Raw genomic sequence first — 20,227 nt, 5'->3', positions numbered from 1 at the left:
TTTTGCATGTTTTACTTCCTAAATAAGTGTATTATTCAAACATCAATAATCGATCATACTTTTGGAAGTAAGTAGTGAATTAAGACTGTCATGAATCAGACTGTAGATTGTCTAAGGGTTTAGACATAACAATAGTTTGTTGCAGTATTCATGAGTACTTTTGAAACAGGGATTTGAGTATTGGATTAACTAACGCTTAGAGAATTACTTCATGTATTTTCGTGCTCTTAAAACAAGAACTACGCCCCAATCAAATATAATTTGTACGGGTTTGGATCGGATCAATATCAAAAACCACTCCATTATCTATTTTAAAACCTATTTTGAAAAACTAAATTGGCCAATTACATAATTTTATCTAATATAGTTTTTTTATCCGAGTTTGGCGTACTCTTAAAAAAATTAAATTTAAAAAAACATTAAAAAAATCATAAAAATGCAATTAACAATAAAAAATTAGATACCCACCCTTTAAAAATCCGTGATTTTCGTGCACCTTATTGAATTAAAGATGCTATGAACATGTAGGAGGGGCTATGGCAAATGTCAGCGCGTGTGTTCTGTTTTCTTAAAATTCTTTTATCGAGTATCGACAAACTATAGGTAGTTATAGTCACAGACTAAGTTGTGGCCCTAAGCCCAAAAAATATTGATGGGCTTTCGTATTTTTTAAGAAAAGTCTTTTCCGACCAAAATAGGAATTTGATATTTTAATACAAATCCTTCACCAATTTAAAGGTGTCAAACCATAACAATCAAAGTCATAAAATAAAAACAGTCAATATAAATAATAAAATAAATCACCAAGTTAAACAAATCACTTTTGTTCACTAATCACTGATAACATGTGATGAGTTTCTTGATTCATATTGCTTATGTTAGCAGTGATCGACGAAGTTGACATATAGACAATTTCATTTAGGGGCTGCAAAGCCTATCATGTCAAATGAGAGGACTGATATTGCTAATTAATCAATAGTCTACGGACCATATCATGTAATAATGTAATTTGGTTGGTCTTCGTGTTTTCCATATGGAGGGGTGAAGAGTCAAAACTGACGGCAATTCGTTAAGAACCAACCTCAGTCAACACTCAACAGTATTAATTCCAAACTTCCTCTTCGTTTTCCTTTGCGATCTAATTGACCGTTGGCTTCATTTTCATCCTCCAATGGCTGCAAAGAAGGTTTTACTCACCGTCAACGGTGACGCGGTTTCACGAAACATCGCTTATCATTTAGCAAAACGCGGATGCAGGTATGTTTGCGCCTAAAATTTCGATATGTTTGCTGGATTTCACGTCTGAAATCTGAATTGAACTAATTCAGATGTATTTATTTCTTTGTTTAGGTTGGTGTTAGTGGGAGACGAGAAGGTCCTCAAGGGCGTTTCGGATTGGATCACCAACGATCTGAAGGAAGTTACAATTGAAATCGTTGGATTGGATATGGAATCGGAGAGAGAGTCGGTATTTGATGAAGCCGTGGAGAAAACCTGGAGTATTTTGGGGAAAGTGGATGCCCTTGTTAATTGCTATACTTATGAAGGTAAATCAACTGCCAAATTTCCATATCTCGTTTCAGCGCTCTATGTAGTAAATTGATTCATGGCATGATGATTACAATTGAGATAATTAAATCACTCGGTTTCTGGTAAAAACAGGAAAGATGCAAGATCCACTTCAATTGTCTGAAGCTGAGTTCAAAAAGACTGTTAGAATAAACTTCATGGCCCCTTGGTATTTGATGAAAGCTGTTGCGAAAAGAATGAGGGATAACAAATCAGGAGGATCGATCGTATTCATGACCTCGATAATTGGTGGTGAGAGAGGAATATATCCAGGTGCAGCTGCATATGGTGCTTGTTTGGGTGGAATTCATCAGTTGGTCAGAGTAAGTAACTTTGATCTTTGTTTCCCTTTTAATCCGTTTTATAGATGATATAAAGAAGGAAAATTCTGTGCTAAAATCCTAATAGCAACTTTGATTTGTTTGGGTGTGATCAGACATCAGCTATGGAGGTCGGGAAGCACCAGATTAGGGTTAATGCAATTGCTCGTGGATTGCATTTAGATGATGAGTTTCCGGTATCAGTGGGAAAAGACAGGGCAGAAAAACTGGTGAAGGATGCAAACCCATTGAACAGGTGGCTAGACCCGAAGAATGACCTGGCATCAACCGTGATCTACCTGGTAAGTGATGACTCACGCTACATGACTGGGACAACGATCTACGTTGATGGTGCACAGTCAGTTGTAAGGCCACGTATGCGTGCTTACATGTGAGATTTGTGATTTTGAGTATTGGGATTAATCTATGGTTAAAGTGTTCTATGAATAAAAGATGTATGTCTTTTTGGGCTTTACATGAAACGTTGAATGATTCTTTTTACCTTAATGGTCAAGAACTACACTCTAATAAAAGATGATGTATAGCATATAAACATCACAAGTAAACAATTTGAGATGATACAAGATTTAAGTAGATATGGGATTGTTGGGTTGACCACCTAATCATTTGATCCAATCATTGTGCGTAATTTCAACTTTAAATATGATAAAATCAATAATTTAGAAGCATTTATTTGACCACTTTTTTTTTTTTTATCTATTTTTATCTTTAGAAAAAATTGTAACTTTAGCTAAAGAGTTTTTCATTGAAATTGTCCATACTAAATTTTTTTCTCTGAGATAGCTCCATAGGAGCAAACCTTGCACACAAACGGTCCCTATCATGGATGTCGTTAGATGGATATTAAGTTGAAAGAATTTTGGATAAAGATTATTTCTGTCATTTAATAAAACTTGTTTAAAAACCTATGAAATTTTACACAATGACCATTTGAACTATTTCAATGTTAGTCTCTTATTTTTTTCTCTCTACATTTTCGCTTTCTGTTTTACTTATTTTTTAATTCAATTTCTTTTAAATGTTTCCTTCACCTTTTCACAAGTTTGCTGTTATATATTTTTTAAATATATAAATAACTTTTTTAGATTTTATCTAAATTATTCAAATTACAATACATGATTAAATATTTTCATTTTCTATTTTTATCTAAGAAAAATTGAAGTATAAAAACATCATTTTATTACTTTTTAATTTTTACATACTATAATTATTAAGATTTATCTTCATTTATTTCATACAAATATATTTATTTTTATGAAAAGAAATATATGATGCGTTAAGCTCCAAGAATTTGACAACTGTATGATGTAATAGAATAATATTTGATGTTTTTATTTACTGTTTTGGATAGCTTATTAGGCCGTATGTATTGAATATTTTTGGCTGTTTTTTTATTTTTTTTTGATTTTTTTTTTTGGAAGAATTTGATAAACTGTGAAACCATATTGGAGCCAAACTGTTACTAATGGTTCGATTTTCATTTTGAATGGTCTGGCTTTGGTTTTCGATTGACAAAAACCGTTACTAACAAGTGGCTTCACTTTGACTTAAAACCCAAAAAAAAAATGAACCATGAATACCCCTACCCATATCTATTTATAGGGTAATTTTAAGTCGCATAATACCCCGACAATTTAAAATTGGAGTTTTGACTTTTTTGAACATCGAAGTATCAAAATTGACTCTATTTAGCTACGGAAAATTTAATCACGCTAAATTGGACCCTAAAGCCTTATTATTGGCTCGATTCGTCCTTTTATCTTCAACTCAAAATCATATACTTATATATATTAAATAAAATAACAATATATTATTATTTCTATAATAATAATAATAATAATAATATATATATATATATATATATATATTATAACACATCATATTTTTTTATAAAAACAAATGTCTTATATATGATAAATTAAGATAAATCTGAAATTTACATCATGTAAAAATTAAAAAGTAATAAAATGATGTTTTTATACTTTAAATTTTTTTAGATAAAAATAAAAGCCTAGACAATAAAAATTATTTATATATTAAATAAAATATATTAGCATGATGATTAAAATTTATAACCTTAAATTTTTTATTTATATAAATATTACATTGCATGTAAACATAAATATATTTCATAAAAATATTTCAAGTAAAACAATGTTGTAAAAACTAATTTCTAAAATCCTAACTTTAAAAAAATATATAATAACAAAGTTGTGAAAAAAGTTAAGGAAATTTTTTAAATAAAATTTGAATTAAAAAAAAGGTAAAAAAATAAGGCCAAAATGTAATAATAATAATAATAATAATAATAATAATAATAATAATAATAATAATAATATGAGAGACTAACATTATAATATTTCAAATTGTCGTTTTGTAAAATTTAACAAATGATCCTTAAGCAAGTTTCACAAAATGACAAAATAAATCATTTCCCAAAAAAATTTCAACTTAACAGATCTATCAAACGAACATCCATGGTAAGGACCATTGGTGTGCAAGGTTTACTCCATAAGGATCATTTCAATGAAAAAAGTTTCATAGGGACCATTTAAGAGAAAAATAGTAAAGGTAAATGACCATTCGTGAAATTTTTTCTTTTCTTTATATTAGCTATTGATTGATTTTTTCCCTGGCATAGAAATAATTTAAGTAAGGGGAATGGTGCTTTATGGGTTAATCTTTTCTTCTTCCTCATATTAGAAAGGGATAATGACTTAGGAGGGTAACTACCTCTTATCCGTGTTCACATATTGGCAACTTCTTCTTTTTTGTACATAATAAAGCAGCTAACTTGTTTTAACTGTTTAAATTATACAAATATTATCGGCTAATACATGTTTTAGCTGGTAACTCAAAGGGAAAATGACTACGGAGAGTAACTACCTCTTATCCGTGTTCACATATTGGCAACTTCTTATTTTTTGTACATAAGAAAGAAACTAACTTGTTTTAACTGTGTAACATCCCAAAAATCATGACCAAAATTTTCGTTTATAATTTAATACTAAAACCAGTATTGTCAAACCATCAATTTAATACTCCAGCATCGGGCCTCGCCCCGCCTAGCATCGAGCCCCGCTCGGTATACAGATCTGTCTCTCTTAGGCCCCGCCTGTCTCCGGTCCCCTCCCGCTAAACACATACAATCATCTAACATATTAACATATAAAGAAACATACTCTACTATATCATGTCCTAAGAAACATACTCTGCTAATAATGAGATACAGAACTTCGTCTGTACTCAGCTAGTTCCAGCCAGGGCTTTAGCAGTGCAAGGTGAGTCTCCTCACTGTGTGAATGGGTCTAAGGCCACAATGCCAACCCATGTAGTCTATGAGTAGGAAGACTTGGGGGTTAGCCATAAGCATTGTTTGCTAGTATGTTATTCCAGACCAAGGTCTGATGTCGGGCGGGTGCCTGAGGAATGTTTTCATGTCAGATTATACTTGTTGTATGTGTGATATTTGTATGTGTCTGGTAAAGAGGTGAGTGTGGGAGAACTCTCGTATCTCATCACTAGCTGAGTTCGAACGATGTTCTGTATCTCATTATTACCAGAGTATGTTTCTTAGGACATGGATACAGTAGAGTATGTTTCTTTATGTGTTAGCATGTTATATGATTGTATGTGTTTAGCGGGCGGGCCCCGGAGACAGGCGGGGCCTAAGAGAGATATATATGTATACCGAGCGGGGCTCGATGCTAGGCGGGCCTGATGTCGGGCGGGGCCCGATGCCGGAGTATTAAATTAATGGTTTGATAATTATAGTTTTAGTATTAAATTAAAAAAGAAATTTTTTGGTCATGATTTTTGGGATGTTACACAGTTAAAACAAGTTAGTTGCTTTCTTATGTACAAAAAATAAGAAGTTGTCAATATGTGAACACGGATAAGAGGTAATACTCTCCTAAGTCATTTTCCCTTTGAGTTACCGGTTAAAACAGATATTAGCCGGTAATATTGGTGTAATTTAAACAGTTAAAATAAATTAGTTGCTTTATTGTATATAAAAAAGAAGAAGTTGCGAATATATAAACACGGATAATATGTAGTTACCCTCCTAAGTCATTTTCCTTATTAGAAAGTTCCGGATGGTTGTTAAAGTTTAGATGTTGGAAACTTGTTTTCCAATTGTATTTTCAGGACACTCCTAAGCGGCCCACCAAAATGACAAACCCATTATATGAAATTAACTAATAGAGTGGTCCATGTTTTGTCGGGTTTATCAATCTTATATTTTTAACATTCTTTTTCTAATATTCTCTTACATAGCGAACATTTTTATAACTTTATTAGACATTCATTATTTCTCAAGTTTTGTAATACGTAGGGACAATTTCTATATTTTTGCTTTGCTTTTAGCATAGATTAATTCTCTAATTTTGTGTAAAGCAATGAATATTTCTTTAATTTTGCAAAATATTTGGCCTATTTATGTAAATTTGCAAATTGGTATAGACCATATTTATAAGAGTAAATTACAAAAATGGTCATTGTGGTTTTGTTGAAATCTTAGTTTTGACCCTTAAGTTTAAATTTTTATAGTTTGTGAGTATTACACTGTAAGTCCTTGCTATACCATTTTACCTTTTTTTACTATTAATAAATTATTATTATTATTATTATTATTATTATTATTATTATTATTATTATTATTTTAATAGAATTAATATAGATTATTTATAAAATTATTTGTATTTATTAAAATCATTTATCTAAATTATATAAAATCATATTATTATTATTATTTATTTTTTTATCTTTGTTTTTGTGGTTTAAAAATCTTCTAATATTTTTAATGTTTTATTTGAATATATTATTTAATGTTTTTTTTTCGACGTTTTGTTCAGCTAAATTGTATAATGATTGTTTTTGACTTTTTTCTTTTAACGATATATATATATGTTTACTTTTATTTTATTTTTCAAAAATATTCATACGAAGTGCATGCTGCAAATTTTACTTTGCTAGCTTTAGGGCACGCACAGATTTCAAACACCGATTCAATTTTCTCGAACCAGCACGTTAAGGCAATAACACCTCCAGCATCATCAAAAGATTTAGGTTTGGCATTCGTGAAGTCTTTATATGAAGTCACATTACACTGAGAGATTAAGAAGATATAAATCACTAGTGATAATGAATGTAAGTTATGTTTATGCTTATGTTTCTGTATTGACGATGATGTCCCAAATGTTTTAAAATGAATAAAAATACTTTTCTTCGGAAATGTTTTGATAACGTATTTATCATGTTTTACTGGGAACAAATTCCGCAACATTTTTATTAAAAGAGGTACTCTAGTTTTTATAAAGCATAAACAAAATCGGTATTTTCTGGTCGTGAAAATGGGGATGTCACATTGGTCTAGCACATTGATGTTATTGTTTGCACCAGCTGGACCAAATAATGCATGCCATATCCAAAGATCATGTGATGTGATAGCCTCTAGAACGATCGTCGGCTCATTGTGGTCGTCTCTCATGTACTAACCATGTCATGCGTTGGAGCATAATGATCAACCCAAATGCATGCAATCGATACTACCAAGCATTCTAGGGAATCCATGATTGCCTTCATACTTCGTGTACAATTGGTGGATATCGTTCATAGTTGGTTTGTGCAAATATCGTTGCCCATAAATCAAACAGATCGCTTTGCAGAACTTGTACACACACTCCCGCACAGTACGCTCTAACATCCTAAAATACTCGTCCCATTTGTCTGCTCCCATGTCGTATGCTAACTGACGAATTGCAGTCGTGCATTTTTGAATTGGAGAGAAACCTTTTATCCGTCTCACATCCATTTTCCATTGGAAATATGGAAAGCGGCCTTCCGAATCGCCAACAATACGTAAGAATGCTTACTTCCTCATCCGGAACCGATGTCGAAACTTTATAGTGTGGATGGCGTCATCTGCAAATTAATCTTCTATAAGATGATTGTATCCGACTTCTCAATTTCTACGTAACCGCGACTTTCTTGGTTTAGATCGTGCACATAATGTTTCGCCTAGTCGGTTTTGAAAGTATGCAACCATTTTCGTCATGACGGAACCGATAAACTTAGCCTCCTCTAGAGCCATCGAACCGGATGATGAAGATGATGACATTGTGATTAATATTTTTTGGAGGTTATTATAAGGTATGGGTTAAAAAAATGGTTGGATGTTGTGGTATTTATAGTTTAATAAAAGGAAATATATATATATATATATATATATATATATATATATATATATATATATATATATATATATATATATATATATATTAACGGCTATATAGCCGTTTAAATAAAAATAAAAATAAAAAAAATAACAAACCAATAGAATGAGGAGTAAGAACGCGGCATCCCCATCCCCCGCACTCCTTCCCGCGCCTCGTTCCGCACTGACGGTGCAGTGTTCCTGCATGCGGGAATCTTCCCGCACCCTTCCCCGCATACCATACCGTCCGGCCTAAGGGTGTAATTTGAACATTTTCAAAAACACAAGGGTTTTAGAATTTAACTTTTCAAAATTAAAACATTTTAATAAAATGTTATATTCCAAAACTTGATGGCAAGTTTTAAAACTTTTTAAAACTTTATAGATCAAATTTAAAATAATTAAAATAATCATATAATTTCACCATTATCTAAATTTGACCTAATCTAATTTAATTTGGCAACATAAATACAACTCTAAATCTACAAATAATTAGTTTATCATATAATCTAGTAATTATCTTAAATTTTGACCATTATCTTCCAATTAGATTAGGATATCCATTACTATACCAAAAAATCGAATTTTTAATTAGTAAAATAACTTATGGTAATTATCCTAACCTAATTTTAGCCAAAAATCGTAGAAATCTGCCCTCAGAACCGAGTTCACGTCGTGATGATTTTTACCACCTCGTGGTGATCATGCAGAAAGCAAAAACAAAAATTTTCCAGCTTTGAACAATTCACATTATCGTCACATATAATAGAAAAATGACCTAGGCTCTAATACCACTGATGAGTTTTGAGCACTACAACATTCCTATGGTGTACATGCATAGGTTTTTATCAACTTATACATGCTAATAATCATCTAAAGCATAAACCCTAATACCTAGCATACTAATTTCGAAAATCATATGTAAAATAGGGTTTGGAACATTACATCACTTGTTATGTAGCAATAACAAGAACTCCTTGACCTTTGAAAGCTTAGTGCCCCAAATGTTGCACTTCTAATGGAGTCACAAACACTCAATGGAAAGGATGAAGTAGGATAGAATAGATTTCGGCCACCTTAGGGTTTCATAAATCCTTATCCGAAAATCCCTTGTAATGGGGTCTATTTATACTTGTGGCTGCTAGGGTTTTAGGTGGAAACCCTAATGTGACTGCTTAAGCCTTAAGCAGCCCATGGACCCCTTCTAGAATAACCCTTGGACGAATTCCTTATGGGCTTCCCATAGTATTCGTCTCACCTTATTCCAAAGTGATCCATTAGCCCAATTGCAATTATCAGTGATTTGAAATATCAGTCCCCAATTATTTAATGAGTCTCTTTTGATCACCAAATTAATTCCAGATAATTTCTGATCAATACTAATTAAATAATATGATTTCCAAATAATATATTAATCTTGTAATATATTAATAAAACCATTTTGAGTATGAATTTATTATTCATATAACAAATTCTACTCTTTCTCTTCTTGTCATCCTATCAAGTTGCATAAGTGAAGGCAACCCAGAGGACCATGCTCATAATCAAATCAAATACATACCAAAAATAGTTATGGGCTTAGACACCTAATCCAATAATATACATTTAAATGAACTCTACAAATTGAACTTTTTTAAACTTTACCATTTAGGTCCCCATACTTGTAAATTATTTGCTAGAATGGTACAACATTATTATATTTCTGATTTCAAGCCGACTAACCCAAAACCCAATTAACCCTAACTCAACTAACCTGCACCTTAGGTTGGATTTAGGGTCAACTTTTATTTTATTAAAATAAAAAGAAAAAGGTAAATAAATAAAACTTGATTAACCCGATCCGTTTGAACCAAAACCCAATCAAATTGATTTGATTAACATTCCTAGTTCGTATTGTAACATCTGGAATCTAGAAGGTTAATTATGGAAATATAACCTCATTTCTAAAGGTCAGCTCATCGAGTTTAAGGCATAAACTCGACGTGTTGGAAGTATTGGTCATGAGCATTTCCAAAGACCATCTCGACGAGTTGGGGAAGACCAACTCGACGAGTTGGACGTGGTTTGGGAAACCCTAATTTCGGGGTTTTGCACCCTATTTAAACAACTTAAACCCCATAAGTTGGCCTCATTTCCAACCTCCATTGCCCTAAACCCTAACCTCGAAGCCCTATGGCATCTTTGAGTGATTGTGAGCCATTTTAAGTGTTTTTGTGTGTGTTTGAAGCCATTGGAAGAAAGGAAAGCTTGGTGATACAAGAAGGGGCTGCTAGATCCTGAATCCTTGCTTCATTTTCGTCATCTTTCTGATAAAAAGTTTCAACCTTGCTTTGTTATTTCTTAGATCTTCTTCTTAGGGTTCTTTTTCTTGTTTTGATCCAAATGATGTGGTTTTGGGAGTTGTGCGTCCCATTTGGACAAACCCTTTCAGTTCTAGGGTCCTAGGGAGCTTTTATGGCATAAAGGTGCCAACTTTATGGCCCTAAGAGCTCCATATATCCATTAAGCCCTTGTTATGGCCTTTTAAGCTCCTATTAGCCTTGCATGTAAGTAAATTTGAAGACTTTGCGGGACCTTTTAGCATTTAAGGTCCAGATTTGTGTTCATAAGCTCAAACTTAAAGACTTGGTGGTTTTTTATTAAGGCATAAGCTTCTTAAGGCTAGGGTTTGAGTTTAAGCCCATTATGATGGTTCTTAATGTGTAAAGTCAGAAACTTTACTTTTCTAGATGCCTTTTCAATCTAGATCTGGAATATAGGGCTTTGGTTTGAAGAATAGTGGCTTAATGCATTAAGTGGGTTGGTTGACTGAAGAACTCGACGAGTTCATAGCGGAACTTAGCGAGTTGGTTTGGGGTTGTCCCGATTTTGTCGAAAAAGGAGGAACTCGACGAGTTAGAGGGGAAACTCGATGAGTTGGTTCGAGATATCGTGATTCTTTGATTGATGGAAACTCGACGAGTTAAAGGATAACTCCACGAGTTGAGCCAACTCAGAACGTTCACTTTGACCTTTGACTTATGCTTTTGTCCAAGTTCGTCCCAAGGGGTGTTTGAGGTAACCTGAATTGTAGTCGAGGATAATATGGGCTTAGGATAAGATCCATAGGGGATTGGGCCCAATTTGGAAACTTGGGCCATTAGTGGGCTTTTATGGATCTTATACTTTTGGGCCTTGGTTGTGAGTCTTGATAGGCCAGGGTTAAAATGGTCATTTTACCCCCAAGTTGGATTATGGATCATGGTTTGGATTTCAGTTGCTAATTGAACGTTGTTTGGGCTTTGCTAGTTTGGGATGTCATCAGGTTAACAACTTGGACTTCGTGCAGTGAGCTTCAGCATTCGAGGTGAGTCTCCTCACTGTTCTATAGGTCGAAGGCACCAATATCGACCCATTTGGTTTGTGTATCGTAGGAAGACCAAGGGGTGGCCCTTGGCAATCTATATGCAAGACCAGAGTTTGAACTTTGGAAATTAATTTGTTAGTAATGGTAGAATTGTATGCTAGTTGTCTTTATGATGCTTATATGAAAGACCAGGAGGGGGCTCCTGGCACTTATCTGTAAGATCTAGGGTTGTGGTCCCCGGCCTGGCAAGAAAGATCACGAGGTGGCTCGTGGCATAACGGCAAGACTATGCGCGACACATAACACCTTTATTGATTATGGTACATGAATGATATGTATGACTCGCGGTTATGTATGACATGTATGGATCGTTAGATATGTATGATATGTGGTATTTAGGGGTCGGTTTTTGTTTCAGGTACTCCAATTTTCAATTGAAAGAGCGTGAGACAATCGCAATGCATACACCCGTGTTTTCCGCAATATGTGATATTTGAGATTAGACTCTGATATTTCTTTTAATTGAAATGTTTCTTTTAATGTTTTAAACAAGATACAATAGTGCTTTGGTTATAATAAAAAAAATAAAATCTCTACCTTAGATTTTTGGGGCGTTACACGTAACTCTCAGACATATTTATTTTATCCCAAACACCAAACATTGTTTTATCTTAAATCCATAAATGTTATTATGGAACAAACTCAATCTAGGTCTGAAGCTTATTGCTAAATTGTAACGATTCAAAATATTCGACACACTTAAAACCACTTGTACAACCCAAAGCGGTTGCTGTTGTGCTTGTTTACATGGACCTCATTTGAAAGTGGGTCTGGCCTAATATTTTGCTAAACAACCCTCTTTGCATCCTCTTGGACCAAAAAAAAAAAAAAAAAAAACACCTATGTGGACACCCTTTTTTCTGTCTGGAAAACCTTAAAGTTATAAAAAAATATATATATTTATTTTCCTTTTTGTTAAATTCTTTATATATGATGAACTTTGACATCTATAACAACTTTTGAAGTTGGTCCTTCGGATGCCGCTAGCAAACAACACATATTAGGGCAAACTGAGTCGTGTAACGGTTTATCTATAACAACTTTATATATGATGAACCATGTTTTTTTTTTTTTTTTTGTTATATAATTTTGTAAACATTTCATTTATTTTCAATACATGGATCGTAAATATTTCATTTTTTTTAATTATTTTATAATGTTTTTTTTGTTTTATATTAGCAAAAGTTTTTTTCTTTTTAAGAAAAAAAAAAGTAGTATTTTATTTTAAGGTTTAGGTCATTTTTGGTCGTTTTGTGTTCATTTGATTACTTAATTCTTTTTAAGTTTTAAAAGATCATCAAACTTGCTTTGTGCTCATTTAGCTACTTAATTTTTGGATGTGTGCTTATCCAAAAGTTAAATGATCAAACCAAAAGTTAAATGATTAAATGAGCACAAATCCAAAAGTTAAATGACCAAACCAAAAGTTAAGTGATTAAATAAGCACAAAACCAAAAGTTTGATGATATTTTAAAACTTAAAAAAAAAAAAAAAAGTGATCAAATGAGCATAATATCAAAAAGTTAATGACCTAAACCATTTATTTAATTTTATATTTTCCAATTTAATCAAACCAAAAAATAGATGTGGCAAGTAGTTGGAAAAAAAAATCATGTATTGTGGGTGAAAATATGGAAATGAGATATGGAGAAAAACTAATCGTGTGAATGAACTTGATTGAAAGAGAACGACTTCCTCCTCTTTTAAAAAATTATAAGAGGAAACGATTCTCTCCTCTCTTAAACAATTACAAGAAAGCCTTTCCTCGTGATGTTTTCAATGTCCTCAAAACTTGTGGTTTTTGAAGATTTTTTAAGTAATCATTTGCAAATTATTATTATTATTGTTATTATTATGTAATGTTTTCATTTTTATCGATAACTTTTTTCTAAGTACCACCACTATTCACAATTTCACAGGGTGTAACATTTTCAAAGTTTGTACATTTTTTGTTACTACTTGTGCATTTTGTTAGGATTAAAAAGTAGCTGACCAGATGGAAAAAATGTAGGGCCAATGATTCAATTAAAAAGTTTAAAAGCTCAAATTACTAATTAAAGATTTAAGATGTGTTTAAGGTTATTCATTATTTGGATAAAAACAAATGATTCAATTAAACAATGTAGATTGGACTATCTGGTTCGAAAATTGGGATTTTTGAATTGATTTTCAACAATTTTGGAATTCAGATTCGTTTTGATTAATAAAATAATCGAATAGTCTGAAAAAACCAAATAATAATTTCTTATTTATTTATTTTTAATGTCTATAATTAATTCTTAATTTTATAATTTATTATTTCAAATAGATTCAAAACATTTTGCCTAATAAAAACCATTAATACAAATTTTCACTAAAAAGTTTTTTATCTATTAAATATTAAATGATAATATACCTTATTAGAAGTTTATAAAATTTAAATCACAACTAAATATTTTATTTTTGCTTCTTCTAAAGAATTGGATAATTGTATAACTATACATCATTTTAAAATGTTTTAATTTTTTAAATCGAATTATAAAAACCGATCCAACAAATATATAATTGAATTGGATATGATTGAATTTAGTTTAAAACTATTCAGATTTATATTTTAAAAACTGAAATCAATTTAGATCTACAAAATTCAAATAAACACCCTAGGTGTGTTTGGAAGTACTTCTCAATCTCTTTTAGTGGCTCTGTTTAAAATATCATTTTTGCCTAAAAAACTAATGTTTGGAAGTACTTCTCAATCTCTTTTAGTTGATTGTTGAAAAATCATTTTTGCCTAAAAAACCAATCCTTAGCAAATACTTTTTATTTATTGACTTTTTAAAAAGTCAATAAGTTATTAAGTCATTTAAAAAGGACTTCTAAACACCCTTTTACATCAAACAAGTAACAATTTAAGAATCCTTTTACATCAAACAAGTAACAAGTTAGAAATTGCAAAGACCAACTGTAATTATTCAGCGGTTTAAACAAATTTTCAATTATTTTAAATAACTAAATAAAATTGTAAGAATCACACTAGTATTCAAAAGATGGGGACTCATTTCCAAATCATCAACTCACTTGATATGTTTCTTTTTAGAAACTTATATAGATTTCACAAATTTGACCTTGAGAATTACAAGATTCATTTACAAATAGTCCCGTTATACAGGAACAAATCCAACAAGCCCAAACAAGCATCAATCATCATCTACATTGGCATACCACACTACTATTGATTCATGAGCACCTGAACAGCCTCTAAGAAATCCAATCAGGCATCCGAAAAATAACCCCACTTAGTATCGTTTCAATTCTAGGATATGAGTAATATAAAAAGATGACCCGAGGATAATGAGAATGATAATCATAGCTATGGTGGCTGTAATTTCCTAGAGGTCAGCACTTTTTCTACTCTGTGATATACATAGAAAAATATGACCTTGGCACTACCATTAATGTAAAAATACAAGGTGTTCGAAAAAAAATAAACCCAAGATTCGCATTGATCTACCATTGAATCAACTGTCTATTACAGGAGTAATGATGTAAAAATCATAGAAGAGATGAAAATAGTTGGCCCTCAAATACATATTACTCAAATCATATCTTGTAAGAACAAAATCGAAAACTTAAGCAAACCTCAAAAGTTGAGAATAAGGTGGGAAATCAACGCAGCCTCCTGGCCTCCCTCTCCGACTCAAGCAAAGTAAGAACGTCACCTTCTCTGACGGGTCCCTTCACATTTCTCATAATGAAACGGTTCTGGTCATCAAGAAACTTGACCCTCACCTGTGTGACCTGACCTCTCGATCCGGTTCTTCCCATCACTTTCACTACTACCGCGTGCTTGATCTGTGACTCCATCTTTCACTCGCTGGAAAACAGTTTAATTATAACACGAATGTCATCAAGTTTTTATGGAAATTCGATTCGTTGTGCAATCGGCAATAAAGAAACAAAATTAAACTAGAGAATACTAAATTCATCATACTTCTTCTAAGCCACACTGATCGATGGGATACAAATAACACAAACGGAATACTGATGAGGCGATAAATCGTGGGAACTAAGCCTTCACGTTGATAAAATCCATAAGAAATCTAAGAGATCATATTCAGAGTAAATTACCTGATGCAGTTCTAGGGATTGATGGACGGCTGCTCCCGAACGAATGAGGAGATTGATTACTCAGAAAACCCTAGGCAGAGGGCATTATATATGATATAGAAATTGGGTTGGGCTTATGACTAACGAGGCTCCTTTTGGAATTTCATAGTTTAGGCCCACGGACTTGAGTCAAAAATTATCAATTTTGCAACGAACACTTGGATAATATTAATAATAATTAAATTAGCAGGTATATAGTTCGATACATATCTATATATGGTCGTAACAAAACTATATATGGATATTAAAAAACATTTTACCTTGCATCTATGGGTTAAACTTGTGAGTTTTCTAAAATTTTTATGTTCAATAGGATATCTCGTTTTACTAGCTCGACTATAAAGAGAGGAACTAATGGTAACGAGCCAAACCAGATGATCTTCAAAGACATCTTTCACCGATCGATTAGATGAGAGAGGTCATTCAGTGTAAGACCTGAGGTAGACGAACGGTTCACTGTCAGTGGTTCCATACGTCAATCTCATCCTGAAGGAGCTAATGAAAGCCTGAATTCAATATGAAAGTGGGCTCTTCCTCTTCGATTCATGCAAGTCGACCATTGAATCTATTAAACTGGGCCGCTTCTTCCCCCTTGATACTATAATAGTTAAAACCAATGTTATAAAAAGTCTGTCATTGTGCGCTATGGTTTTAAAAAACCTGCCGTCAAGTTTTACCAAAACGTCGTCTTAACTTATATATGTGTATAAAAATGAATAATAGTCAAAAATACATATAGAAATATTAATTATATAGAAAGTTGTCGCTTTAACTCACACCTTACAAACATCGTTGTTCGCCAAGACTCGGAAGAGCTTAAGGTTTGATATTGACGTCAAGTCACGCCTTACATTATTTAGAACATTGGTTAAAACTACTAATTTGTCATTTTAATGTTTTTTTACATATTTTTAAACATTTTTGTATAATTTGAACATTTGAAAAATAAAAGATGGTCTCACCTGTCCACACCATCCACCCTTCTTTTCTTTTTCTTTCGAGCGCTACTTAATGTCATAAAAGAAAAAGGAAATAATTTAAAATCAAATAGTTATACTATAGATTTCCAAATGCATAAGAGGTAATTATGGAAGGTGTTTGAGATTACTTTTCAAACTCATTTATTAGACTTTTGGTTTTTTCAAAAAATCAAAAGTTTTAAAAGGTATTTGGCAATTAAAGGAGTCCTTTTTACATTGACTTTTTGGGAAAAAAAATACATGAATAGCTTATTTTTTATGAATTTTGGCTTTTAGGCTTTTATCCACTCAAAAGTTAATCCAAATATATTAAAAACTCCTTTCAAAAAAATCTAAGTCAAAAATGATTTTTTAGGTTTAAAAAGACAATCCCAAACACCATTTTAATATAAGCCCAAATGAATAACCTAATCATGAATCCAATTGATGAAAGATTGGGAAGTAAAAAATAGTCAGGGGACATAGAAACAACTATGATGTATGTTTTAGACCAATAAAATTACATAGGAATGTGTATCAAATCTAGTTGAAGATTATGTGAATGTAATATTTCATGGGTGTAAGATCTTTCTGGTTTGAATTGACATAAGCATGAACTCAAGACTATGATTTATTGATTCCTACATAAAGAATACATTACAAGGTATATACCATATGAAAGAATGCACTACAAGGTAATTGGTAGTTCTACTTAGTTTTACCTATCTTTTATTAGCATTATCCTTCATCATCATCATAATTATATTCATCATATGGAAGAACATAATAACACAAAATAAAACAAGTTAGTCACGAATCAAGAAAGCCCTTCTATCAAGCTTTATACATCATCATGTTTCCATATATCGATTCAAGAAAAAGAATAATTATTTTAAAACGTGAGAGTGCTCGTCATCCATACTCCGCTAGATGACTAGGTCAACATCAACAACATCGAGGCCTCTCATCAGTTTATCACACATCAACTATCTACCCAAGTTATATCCAACATTTTGTAGATAACAATATACATATGCATACATATGCAACTTAAAAACTAATAAGAATATTCATTTAATACTCGTTCCAAACATACAGATTCATTCAAAGTAACATATAATATATATTTATATACACATAGCACGTATTCACTCGGAGATACTTTATATATATATATATATATATATATATATATATATATATATATATATATGTATGTTTGTGTGTGTGTGTGTTATATAAGAAAAGGAATATACACTCACTTGATCAGAAGATGATCAGACAGCACTACGACTTGCAGAAGTAGTATTATGCGGTAGATCTTGAAGATCTTCACACACCGGGCTTTTTGCAGGCAGAGCTTCGGCTCAGAAACTCTTTTCTTCTCGGGATCTTCGTGCTTCGGGAGTCGCTTCGGGTCTCGGGATGATACCGGGGCTTCGGGAGGTTAAAATAGGGCTTAAAGAGGGTATCGAGAGTAGGAGAGTAAGGGAGTAGCAACCTAAATCGGCTGACCCTTGATTTCTATTTATAGGGTGAGTTTTCTAGGTTCACGTCGTGAGTTTCTAATGCTCATGTCGTGAGGCTTGATTGTCACTAAATGCATCGCTCGTCCATTTGGGTCTGCCAGCTCCGGAAGAGTCAAATCTCTGAATTCACATCGTGAACACAATGTTCACATCGTGAACTCTTACACAGTACCGGGTTTCGTGCCCCGAACTTCAGAAATTCATATCTTTCGCATACGAGCTCCGTTTTCGACGTTCTTTATATGCACACATAGGTAAAAACAAGATCTACAACTTTCATTTAGACTTCGTCGGCTAATTTGGAACTTATTTTTATTATATATTTATTATATTATTTTTAGTAGGCCGGAACAAAAAAACTCCGTTTGAAAATGATAACTCCTTCGTCTGACGTGCATTTTCGTCTGTCTTTCCGCCGTTGCACTACTATTGATGAGATCTTCAATTTTCATTTAGAAAGTTTTGGCTAAATATCGCTCGATCTCATATTCGAACTTTGGGTTGTCTACTGCTAAGCTGAAACTTCGAAAAATCATATCTTCCTCATACGAAGTCAGATTTGGGCGTTCTTTTTATGTACGCTCTCGGTTTAACCTATTCTACGACTTTCATTTATATTACTAAGGCTAGATACCGCTCTATCTTAAATTCGTATTTTACGTCATTTAGTGTCGTGTCGATTTTGTCGCAAAACTTCGATAGATTATAACTTCTTCGTTATAACTCGGATTTCAGCATTCTTTATATATTCAGAAACCTCGTCACGACCACTACCACATCCTTCATAGATATCAGGATTATCTAACATTTCATTTTGACGCTTATTTTTATCCTTAATTCATTTAAGTCGCACAATTAAGTACAAAACACATAATACTCAAATAATACATCTTTATTATTTCAAGATGGGTTACAAAGGTTAACCTAGACTATTAAATCGTTATTAATGACAAGCCCAGAAATATGGGCGTTACAGATACTCATCCATCTCAACAATGAACGGATACGAACCCACCACGATGAACCGATATTAAGAAGCACCCAACCCTTATCGCAATTTGAAAACTCCTAGATAGTAGTTGACTTACATACAAGCAAGGCTAACCCAAACATCAAATGTAATGACCACAAACTCATAGGCCTGACCCGACCAAGCCCTCCCCCGACCCCACGTTGTCTTACAGATGGACTGAAGAATGGAATCCACAAACTACCATTGAATCCGAAAACCTCACACACAAACACACAAGTGAAACCCCAAACAAAATCCCAAATACAAAGACTAAACTAGCCAATACCTTAATCATGCCGACGAAAAATTCACAAATTCGATTTGTCCAAAATCCTAACCAACCCAACTCCATGTTACTAATAAACTAAAGGAATGAATTTATGTCCCACCACTGAGGCTGAAAACCTCACACTCAAACGTATCCACATAAAACATGTCTTGCCCCCAAACCTCACTTAAGATAACATAACCAAATGGGCTTCACCATAGGTCTCACCCATAACAACATAAAAAACGGTACTCTCCTACGGGTCTCACCTAATATAACATAAACAAATGGCTTGAAACACCCAAAAAATATGACCCAAATTTTTTTGTTCAAATAGTAATAAAAATCATATACTATTTGTCATATCATAAAGACCATGTGTCAAATATCTCAACTCATAATAAAATGTCGTGAAACAACTGTATCAAATCAAAACAAACTCCCAGTATAAAGACTGAAGTTGTGGTGTGTGTGATGCCATCATCCCGAGCTCTACCCCTTACTTACGGAAGTACCTGAAACCAAAACTGTAACTGTAAGCACGAAGCTTAGTGAGCTCCCCCAAACTACCACATACCATACAATAACATATAAACATGTATTGAGCCTTGCCCACTGCATCGGGCCGAAGCCCGGAAAACTGCATCGGATCGTAGTCCGAAACTGACTGGGACCTTGTCCCCTGCATCAGACCGATGTCCAGAACTAGCTGCATCGGACCGAAGTCCGGAACTGACTGCATCGGACCGAAGTTCGAAACTAACTGATCATAGCATAGCA

The 20,227-nt window shown here is 32.9% G+C and overlaps 2 protein-coding genes across 2 annotated transcripts; one reads left to right on the top strand and one right to left on the bottom strand.

The window, feature by feature from the left end:
- The first annotated feature begins 1,059 nt into the window (after positions 1–1,059).
- On the top strand, positions 1,060–2,390 carry LOC145032310 (uncharacterized). Its single transcript, XM_078981076.1, has 4 exons — positions 1,060–1,257; positions 1,351–1,547; positions 1,663–1,892; positions 2,006–2,390. Exons 1-4 carry the CDS (start codon positions 1,172–1,174, stop codon positions 2,282–2,284), a joined length of 792 nt encoding a protein of 263 aa, XP_078837202.1. The 5' UTR covers positions 1,060–1,171; the 3' UTR covers positions 2,285–2,390.
- A 12,595-nt stretch (positions 2,391–14,985) lies between these two features.
- On the bottom strand, positions 14,986–15,730 carry LOC145032309 (small ribosomal subunit protein eS28x). Its single transcript, XM_078981074.1, has 2 exons — positions 15,641–15,730; positions 14,986–15,386 (listed from the first exon to the last, which is right to left on the bottom strand). Exon 2 carries the CDS (start codon positions 15,374–15,376, stop codon positions 15,179–15,181), a length of 198 nt encoding a protein of 65 aa, XP_078837200.1. The 5' UTR covers positions 15,377–15,386; positions 15,641–15,730; the 3' UTR covers positions 14,986–15,178.
- Positions 15,731–20,227: the final 4,497 nt, after the last annotated feature.

The sequence above is a fragment of the Lactuca saligna genome, chromosome 2 (assembly GCF_052625555.1).
Source record: "Lactuca saligna cultivar CGN05327 chromosome 2, ASM5262555v1, whole genome shotgun sequence".
NCBI classification, from domain to species: Eukaryota; Viridiplantae; Streptophyta; class Magnoliopsida; order Asterales; family Asteraceae; genus Lactuca; species Lactuca saligna.
The sequence above is the reverse complement of the archived record's forward strand: the minus strand, read 5'-3'. Positions and strand labels throughout refer to the sequence as shown.